At 35.4% G+C, this 10,645-nt stretch overlaps 1 protein-coding gene across 4 annotated transcripts in view; it reads right to left on the bottom strand.

The window, feature by feature from the left end:
- Positions 1-1,022: 1,022 nt before the first annotated feature.
- GLCCI1 (glucocorticoid induced 1) overlaps positions 1,023-10,645 on the bottom strand; it is a 122,117-nt gene continuing 112,494 nt past the window's right edge. For 2 of the 4 annotated variants that reach the window (XM_049893298.1, XM_049893299.1), the window contains exons 7-9: positions 5,463-5,528; positions 5,120-5,240; positions 1,023-3,942 (exon numbers count right to left, since the gene is read on the bottom strand). In XM_049893298.1, the coding sequence (XP_049749255.1) occupies positions 3,597-3,942; positions 5,120-5,240; positions 5,463-5,528 (533 nt within the window). In that variant the 3' untranslated portion in view covers positions 1,023-3,596. The remainder of the gene's footprint in view (positions 3,943-5,119; positions 5,241-5,462; positions 5,529-10,645) is intronic. The other 2 variants (XM_049893301.1, XM_049893302.1) reach the window with 1 other exon arrangement.

The raw sequence follows: 10,645 nt of genomic DNA, 5'->3' as shown, positions 1-10,645 counted from the left end.
CTGGTGAGGAGACATTCAAAAAACCTCTAGCTATGTCTGTAAATGCTGTGGGGTGGGATTATCATTCACTTTGCAATTTTCCTAAGTAAACCTCAAGTGATTATTTCTAGCTAACAAGGTTAAACATATGTAAGTTCTTAGGCCTATTCTCCCCGTCCCTGTTTTTTAGGTTTTTGCAAGTACTGACTTGTTTCTCAGAGCTATTTATATCAAGCTTATTATATGATTGAGTCAAGCAGAGATGGGGCTGAGAATCCCACTTTTACTTCACATTCACTTGCAATGGAATTTTTAAATTGTATAGGGTAGATAATTTCCTGCCTAAACTACGTATTATACTCAAGTAGGTGGCTGATAAATTTCACCATTAAAAAGTTATATATTACTTTTGTGAGCTAAAACTACTAAACAGGCATTTTAAAGTTCAATTTAAAGGTCAAATCTTACCAATCTGTTTAGCTCTTTTTAGGGACTGAAGAACACTCTAATGGTAAATTATTTCTCAAACTGGTTTGTTTCTGCTTTTGTGCCACCATATGGTCCACCATTACCCTATTTCTTTTGTAAAGCTTTTCTCCCTCTTAGTTTGAATCTAAACATCAAAAAAGCAAAAAAGAGTAAAAAAAATTATTGCTTCAGTTTTCTTCGCAAGAAATACACAACTTCCTTTGAGGTCATTTCCCTGAATTTAAAAAACTCACTTCCATAAGTAATTCTTAGGTATTAAATAATGAAGTGGGGAGAATTTGCTCTCTATTTAAGGTACTCATATTGTGAGCAGTACAATGACTTGGAACTTTAGAAATCTAGTTTCTTACCTTTGTGACGGAAAGTGTGTAAATTAAATGTCAAGAGGAAACCCGGCTGCAGCAATCTTATCCAGTTAGATGCCCTACAGCCCAGAGAAGCAGGCCAGGAACTCAAGGAGCACTGAATACCACCCATTACCTTGAGGTGAATTCATTTCTGTCTTGTACCATGCTAACCACCCAGTCTCCAAAAACATACGTGAACTATTCCAGTTTTACTAATAACTTTATTTAAATAAGACACAGGAACTTCTATACTGAAAAAAATACAAAACAAAAGCCACGTATTTCCTTGTGTAAAGCCATATTATATGGTAACTCCAATACTGTTCAGCGCAGTGGCTAGAATTAAACAGTACAACTATATACAAAATTTAAACAATTTTTGACAAATTTCTACAGCTGATGTAGGATACATTTGAGCTCAACAACTTCTGGGTAATTTACACTGCAAAGCATAAGCTTTAACACATTTGGTTCGAAACTTTAATATATGCTAAAAACAAATGTACAACACAATTCATTAATATTTAGTTTCTCATGAGAAAATAAAAGCACGTCACTATAAATATCGTACACCAGATTTCATCACCAAAAAAGCATATTCAGTCCATCTTTCTGAATTTGATATTGATACTACTGCATCTTATTTGGACAAAAGCAGAGCATAAGATCAACACATTATGTAATGCTAAACCAGAGATCAGAAGTTAAATGGAGCTCATATTTATCTTACGGAACTAGTATTTTTCTCCCTTTAACCATAATCTACAAAATATAGTATTTTCATCAAGGCCTGAGATTATTAGGGTTAAAGGTGTCTGCTGCTGAAAAGATTGTTTTAAAAGGTTCCTCTGTGAAACATCAAAAGTAAACGGAGTCCTTTTCTCCATGACAGTCTCCTACACTATAACACTGACTAATTTAAAGGAGCCAGAATGCACCTTCGGGAGGGAATATTACTGCAAACTTTGGTGGAAAGAAGAGAATTGGGATCATGACAAAATAATGAGCAACAAAACACATACACACATACACACACACATATATATATCCACTTCTTTAAAAGAAAAAATTGTGTTGCTTTCTTATCATCTAATCCTTCAATGTCTTTAGAAAATAAAAGCCAAAAAAAAAAAACAAACCAAGGAATGGTTAAAGGGAACTGAAACGCTCCTGTAACTGCAGGCACCTTGTTTTCCTTGTTCTTAAGAAAACTGTGCCATACACTTTAGGTGCAGATGAAACAACTCTAGGCTTTACTGAACTGAAAGCAAGGAAATAAATACAAAAGCTTCTTTTTGCTTTTGGATACCCTCTTTGTGCTGCAGAAAACAGTACCTGAAAGTTGGGTTATCCCACTGACCAAACAGGAATATCTAGGGCTCTCTTCACGCTTTGCTGAGAAGTTATGTCAAGTCTGCAAGTTCAAGGCTATTTACTTGGGTTTATGTCCATATTCAAAATCTTAACAAAAGTACTCTTAATGGTATTATGAGAGGCTTAAATGAGACAACTTCAAACTATTGCTTTTGTAAATCACCAAATAACCTGCTTACTTATGTTAACATTAATTCTGAGACCTATGTATTCTCTATGTGTAAATGCAGGTCCTACACCTAAACCGCTTAAAGAAAACAAAACCCAAGAGTGTGTCATTTTTTCACCTGCAAATTAAAGAATTTCCAAAAGAGAAACTAAACATTAATATGCCTTTAGATAAAACAGTAGCATTTCATGACCTTAATGGCCAACATAAATAAAAATCTCAACCATCCCCTGTGAAATTTCAATTGTTTTGAAATCAAACCTAGACATCCTTGTCTTTAAATTTCATCATGCACAATGTGGGATGTTATGTACGCCTAGTACTGAACACTTTATTTGCAACATTGTAACAGTCATTAGCTGAGCAACATCTGAATTAAAAAAAAAAAAAAGCCACGTTTACACGTTACACATGTTGAAACAATGAATGCAACAGTTGTTTTACTTGTAACCACATGACAAAAGTGATGTCAGACATCACAGATTTGCTGGTTCTCCTCATGTTCACCCATGTCCAGGACTATCGTTCTCCTAGGGTTGAATGCACTTTTTATTCCAAGAATGTGGAATGTAATGAGGAAAGGGAAATGCATAAAATAAGGAAAGGCAAAAGAGTGATGTTCCCTCTTTAGCTTTTTAGCTGTGAAATATTTAATATCCCAATATAATATACATTCCAAGTTACCTGAGTTTAGACTTCAACTGAAGTACCTGAAGCTAGGCCATAGGGTGGGCACTGTGCAACTGTTGTGGCCATATATATATATATTATTTTTTTGCATTGTATGTATTACAGAAGTTAGAAACAAACACCTGGATCAATTGTAAACATAATCCTGAAGTACAGTATTTTCCATAAGACAAAACACAGCAAGACATTGTTTTGTTGACATTCTATTTAGACAGGCAACTTTTTGATATAGAGCTTATTTATACTGAAGAATTTGAAACAAAACACAGGACACAGTACTAATCTGTCAAACATACTATGAAATGCATAGTCTCCACTTAAAATGCTGAATGACACACACATTTTGCAAGCATTACTGCTTTCCACAGAAACTGCTAATAGGAGTTCCGTCCCTGCCAAGATCAATGTGAAGAGATACTTTATGATGCTGATCAGTATTTTGTTGGTGGTGGTGGTGGTCAGAAAAGTTTGTCACTCCATGCAGATAGATGTATGAGACCTAGTTCCTCATTCATGGAACACAGGGTAGAGGCCAGCTCCCCCTTGCCTTAGATCATCACATAGTTGTGAGCAGAGATGTGCTCCTCACCCTGCAGTTCTTGCAGAAGCTGCTGCTGCTGAGATGGCTGTTGGACCGAGACCTCTGTGGAGCCCATTGTGCTGGTGTCATCAGAGAGAGATGCAAAGGAAACTCGGGATGAGAGCTGCTCAACGGTCAGCGTGGTCAGAGCTGAGCTCTGGGCAGAGTTAGGAGAGTTCTTGAGCATCAAGTCAGAGGCAGGAAGGAGAGGGCCTAGAAGTTTTACAGGACAGAAAGCTGATCCCGTTGGGATGAAATTAACCTTGTTTTTGTCAGGACATGAAAAGAGAGGGGCTGAGATAGGCTGACGAGACCTAAAAAAAACCATAAAACAAAATCAGGTTTACAATTACTAGAAAGTACTCTCTGACTTAATCAGAATTCTCTAAAACAGCTAGAATGTGAATGGCAGGGAATGGGTTAAGTGTACACAGAGGAATAAACATCTTCCATAGCACAAGTCAGCTGGCAGGCTAGTCACATACACAGCACTGAAGTGATATTTGAGACAAAAGGATTTTCAAAAGGACTGGTCAGATGATAAATTTTCAGAGTTCATTAGTTTGCTTTCAGTTGTATTGGAACATGGAAAAATATCCTACATTATAGCTGCAGACTATACAAGGTTAGAATTACCTTTTCTACTAGGAAAAAGTATATTGGGGAGCATATTATCCCATCCTGTATTTGGTTATAAGCATTTCCACCTTTTCTGTACTTCTGTATTACTTCTATTAACACATACGGAAAAAAAATTTTTTTCAGTATTCTTTCTAAGAGCCAATGAGCCCAACAGAGCAGGGTCCAGAAGCCCTTCCTCTCTTCCTATTCCTGGGAGTGAAGCCGTCAACTCCTTCAAAACCACTCTCTGTCCCCTTCTAGCTTGCGGGACACAGAGGCCTCCATAGGCATCAGCATTAGGACAAAGGGATGAGTCCAACAGCCACAGGTTTTTTCTGAACTATTCTGCCAAGTGTTTACAGCAGAAATCTCTTTTTATTCAATTTCTAATTTATATATATTCAAACATCGAAAAGAAAAAAAAATTTGTGAGCAAAGTCTGAATTCCATGAAGAATTCACATGCTAGATGTGTCTATAAGGGAAGGAGACTAATTTCCCCGTGGCTTGTGGAATCACCGTTAGGCTAGCCACACACAGATATTAACCTTGCTCCTAAGACTCTTTTTGTTAGCCATCTAAATTTTTAGAGCTCTTGAAGGGAAAATTCTTAATGATTAAAAATAGATCTTTTAGGCGGTAAGGATGAATTTCCAAGTTTTTTTTGTACTGATTTTATACATTTCCAGTATACAGACTCCAATTTTCCTTCAGTAAGATCTCTTTTGCCTATTCAATTCTCTTTGAATAATTTGCTTCTGAAAAGACATTATCAGCTGGATGGAGTAGTTGATTCATCTGTAATCAACTGGTCCCAGTAAAAAGCTTTACAGCTTTGCAGATCCCAGCTGACAGAAAAGATATTACTTACGCCATTTCCTCAAAGACCTTCACTCGCTCACATCCCTCTGGGGGCTCCCGTTTGAACATGTAGCTGTTGTTTGGTTTGGGAGATGAAGCATACTTGGGTAACGGTGAGCTACTCCCACTGTCTGTAAATTTAAAGCAGTTATATTAACTAGTGATTGAAAGTTCTTTTAGATTAAATTTGACTTCCAAACAAGTAGCCTTTGCACCATTTATCCACTACTGTCCCTCTTCTTCCACCAGAGCTTCCTTTACTGCAAAGCTATTTCTAACACTCATGTGTAGAACTTGTCTTAAAAAAAAAGAAAAAAAAAAAAAAACTTCAATGTATGAGTAATATACCATACCACATAACGTAATAGGAAGATATTTTGGTCCGAAAACTGCATTTTGAATAGAGCAGAGCTGTAATCCTGAAAATAAACACATTATTTATTATGTATTATGTATTTCAGAAATGTAAATGAATCGGGTAATAACTGTTTTCTCACTGCCCAACCAAATTAAGTGAAAATTTTAGTATGTGGAATAATCATCACAAAAGTTTTTAACAGAAATGTCGCTTTTGTTAAACACCATGAATACGAGTGCAAGGAAAAAAAAGGCTTGTAACACATGATGTCTTTTTTTTATCTCCCCACCACAAGAAAGGTAATTTGCTCAGAATCCTGCCTTTAAAATACCTACGTTAAAGAGTCTAAATCTTCAGCAGTTTGTGTTTTTGCTATAGAAAGACATGAGAAATCCAAAAGCATTTCTACCTAGTACATTTTCCTCATATTTCTGACCAAAAAGAAAATGGTCTATTCATGAAAAGCCATAAAACCTAAATTCAATGGCTCCCTTTTCTACCTGGCAAAGGATTTTAGAAATTCAAATCCACCTAAATGTGTCATTATCTTTGTAAGATGCCAAGTTGTAAATCCAGTAACATATTGGTATAAATACAGTAATCCTATTCAAACACAATCTGACTTAACGCAAACCAATCCCCACCGCTAAAATACTAAGCACATGCTCTACTGAGACTCATTATTTTCATATATTTTGAAAGATGGCATTAGTACCATAATTATGTTAGTCACAATTTTGATAAGGTACTTTAGTGTAGGGTACAGAACACAGTCTAACATTAGGAACTGAGTAATAGGAACATTTTTGTCATCGCTAATGAATAATGCACGCTTAGAGGGTGGAGTTGACCCTTGATGCACACTAACAGTATATCTTATGATTCAAAACACATTTATGTTAGCCTTGGAAATGCAGGATTTGTGCTTATAATATGGCTATATTCGGGCCAGGAAATCACAACCTCCAAAATAATAAGGTCACATTATTAGGAAAGCAAGAAAACGATAGTTTCTCCTTACCTATTTTTTTTTTTTAATTGTTATTCATGTCCCTTCAGATTATACATAAAATAGTCTCTTGGAAGGAATAAAATTTTAGAATTAAGCTGGCTTTTTTTCATATAAGTTTCAGATTTGAGGGTTTTCTTCATAGATTCAACATTTATCCTATATCTTTCTTAAATAAGTGGAAGAAAGAAGGGGGAATATGATTTTTTTTCCTCAGGCTGATGAAAAACACCATTAGCTTGACTAGAGGTCTCAGTTTGCTGCTCTCCATTTTAGCTAGGCTAGCCATGATCAACAACAGTAAGTAGATAAGACATGTGATGCCTCCACTGAGAGTATTGCTGGTGACAATACAGCCCACATGGTGGGCAGAGTCAGCCTAGAACCATGGCCTTGTTGGATCTAATAAGTCATTTATTAGCAGGGGTGTGACCATGCCAGTAGCCAACGATCTGCCCTACTATCATGTACGAAAAGTCAGCTTGGCCCCAGTTACAGTCTTCTGTGCTCTGTTCCATACTATACATCAGGCCTACGACATTTCTCTCACAACTTTGAGGGTTTCAAGGGACTTTCCTCAGAGCTGAAAGCTAGACATGAGTTGGATAATCTGTAAAGCTAATTATCTTCCCACCAACAATCTAGAATGAATTAAATTTTTTTTCTTTCTAAAATATTTCTAATTTCAGAAGCTGTAAATTTATTATTACAGTTTTACCCACTTAAACTTCCTATTGTTTTTTTGGAGGGTGGGGGAGAGGAGAGAAAGGATAGTGTTAAATAAATATACTGTTACTCTAGAAAGACAGTATTCAAGGCTATTATATCTCCTTTCCCTTTTCAATAAAAATTATTTGGTTTTATATACAGATATATATATGTGTGTGTATGTGTATATATGTGTATACATACATAGTACTAACTGTTTAGTGGTCTGCAAAGGCAAAGTTTGAAAGAAAAATTATTTTGAGACTATAAACACTGATTTGTTAAATCGAATTTTTCTGTCAGGTAAGTATGTAAGCAAGCTGGTACAGTGCAAAGAGGAACAGAAATGGAGACATCTAGTCTGTGGTTTTAGCACTGTCTCTAGTGGTATAGCTACAGAACTTTGAATACAACTGCCTGTCTGGACTTCTGTATAATTAAAGGAGTTGTCACTCCTCCTGACTTTAAAATTCTATGATTTTTTTTTTTTTTTAATGGTTGTTAACACACAAAGAAAGAATACTGTCCCCCAATTTTTTTTTTTTTTTGCTTTACAAAAGGGAAACCCTGGTGGCGTAATGGTTAAGACCTATGGCTGCTAACCAAAAGGTCAGCAGTTCGAATCCACCAGGCACTCCTTGGAAATTCTATGGGGCAATTGGGAAATTCTACTCTGTCTTACAGGGTTGCTATGAGTCAGAATCGACTGGACGGCAATGAGTTATTTTATGATACTATCCACTCCAGACTTACGGATATCTAAAAATTCACTTATTCAGTAAGAAATCTGTGTGAATTCAACAAACCACATTTCAATAAGAACATTATAAATGTGAGGTGAGCATGTCTGCTCTGGAGAGTTAAGATGAAAAGTATCATGGTAATCTTAATTCAATCTCTTTTATTCATAAACATGCCAAGGTTTCTCATTATGTTACTTGCACAAGGAAATAATGTAGAGTAATAACTAAAAATATAGTTGAAATTAAATCAAATGTTACTTTATGTTCTTATAACGTCTAGCAAATGTTGATTAAGAAAATTAAATACAAGAATATGAGTATTTACATATCTTTCTGCATTCATAATATTGTTGTGTGCCATCAAGTTGGATTAAAAAAAAAAAAAAAAAAAACCCCATTGAGTCGATTTTGACTCATAGCAACCCTACAGGACAGAGTAGAACTGCCTCATATGGTTTCCAAGGAGCAGCTAGTGGATTCAAGCTGCCAACCTTTTGGTTAGCAGCCGAGCTCTTAACCATTGACCCACCAGGGCTAGTCCTGTCTACGTAAGAGAATTACTCAACTCTGAAAATCAAGACTATGAAAACGTTTTCTTAGTGATATTACTTTTATAGATCATTTATGTGTAATACCATATTTACCGTTAAAGTCAAAATAGTTTCCCAAATATCTTTAAACAGGTGCTAATGAATCTAAGTTTTAAAGAAATAAAAAAGTTATTATTAAGGTTTAGAATTCCATACAGAAACAATATTCATTAATGTAAAACTACATGTACTTTTATAGCTTCAGAGTTTTCTGAATTTCTCCTTTTAAATGGTTGTCATTATTTCTGGTATATTAAGTTTTGTGGCCAATATTCCAACATAAGAAAAATCATATTTTTTGAGTCATTTACTAGGTATGTAAAATCTTTACTATGGTCCTATTCTAGCCTAAGTCTCCAGATGTGCTTTCTCTTAGACTATCAGATTACTTTAGCAAATAAAGTGAAATTAATTCTAAAGTAAGCAATATAATTAATTACAGAGCAGTGGTTCTTACCCCCGCCTTCACATTAGACCCATCAGAAGATGTAAAAATGCCAATGTCCAGACCATCCCTAAGCGATTCTGATTGAATTAGTCTGGGCAGGCGCACAGGTATTGTTTCCTCCCCCCCCCCCCCCCCCCCCGTTAAGCTCTCAAGTACTTCTGAAGTGCAGCCAAATTTGAGAATCAATTACACAGAGATTAAGAACGCTGGTTTGGAGTCAGGCCACCTGACTTCTACCTAGGCCTCAATACATGACCTACGGCAAGTCTGACCACTCTGTTTTTAGATTTGTAAAATGAGAATACCTACTGATATGACAGCTATGAAAAATGTGTATAAAAGGATTAGGATAGTACCTGAAACATAATAAGCTCATAATAAATATTATAATAGTAGACAGAACGTATCACTCCTAATTTGCAAATTTAAAAATGTGAAGCATTTAGAAATTAAACGGTTATTCCACTCTCCCCTGGTAGGACAGAGTAACAGAGGGTGAGTCTTTTTTAATACATCTGCACACTCTAAATCTATTCTGGTACACAGAAATAAGATTTTCTTTCTAAGAAGCAAGAGGAATACTTAGAGAAGCGAATTCTCTAGGTTTGCGACTGCTTAGCATGAGCTCTGCCAGTTCATGATGGCATCCATTAGTATACAGAGATCTATCAGTCTTGAAGTTAAAATGGATGTCTACAGCATGCAGATTCTATAGGCTACTATTCAAAGAAAATATTTTTATAGCCTGTGCAGGATCAATGCTAGAATGCCTTCTTATTCTAGCTCTCCCAGCTAGAATAACTGACTGGGAAGGTTGAGTATAGTGTTCAGCCAAGACTATACTCAGACTCACTAAGAGCATAACTAAAAGTTAGCCGAAAGAATTAGATTAGAAATATGATTGACTAAGCAGGACTCATAATTACCACTCTAACATTAAAATTACTTCTTTTGCTTTAGGAAATGAACTTATCAGATGTAGTGTGCTTTGATGGCCTAATGAAATCAGGAGAAACACGAAATTGTATAGTACTTCTTGGCAACAAAGTTTTGGAAGTAGCATTACTAATTGTATTGAAAAACCTGTGTTTTTAGTTAACTCCAAGACCAAATTCTGAACAAGTAACCAAAACATTTGGCTCTCTCATGTTTCTCTAAAATTTCAAAGTTAATCCCTTACAGAATTTTAATAAAACAAGTTAACAGCTTTAGCTAAGATCTGCTCTATAAAGATTAGCATTCAACAAAGGGTAAAGAGGAAAAAATGCCATCATAACCTTTCCCTAATTACATTTTTTAACTTTGTTTCAAATCAGATTGTTTTTTGAATAACTGGACCTCAACTTACATTCCAAATTTTAGGCCCATTAATTAGGTATGTGTCTGTCCTATGTGGGAGGTGTTTTGTTTATTTTATAATTTAATCATTTATTGTTCCATAAGAATTAATTGAAGTGATATTCATTTATGAATTAAACAAATTATAGTTGCTCCTTTGTTTTTGTGTACTCACAGTAAATATATGCTTCTTTTACAAACACAAACCTGATAGAAAAATACCGCTTATTATTATCTCCAAATCTGACATAAATCACTGATAAGCTAACTACCCATTGTGAATCTGATGAGATAATTAAAAATGAAAGCCTATCACTTTATAAAAGGCAGTCCTCAAGCCAA

The sequence above is a fragment of the Elephas maximus genome, chromosome 8 (genome assembly GCF_024166365.1).
Source record: "Elephas maximus indicus isolate mEleMax1 chromosome 8, mEleMax1 primary haplotype, whole genome shotgun sequence".
In the NCBI taxonomy this organism is placed as follows: Eukaryota; Metazoa; Chordata; class Mammalia; order Proboscidea; family Elephantidae; genus Elephas; species Elephas maximus.
The sequence above is the reverse complement of the archived record's forward strand: the minus strand, read 5'-3'. Positions and strand labels throughout refer to the sequence as shown.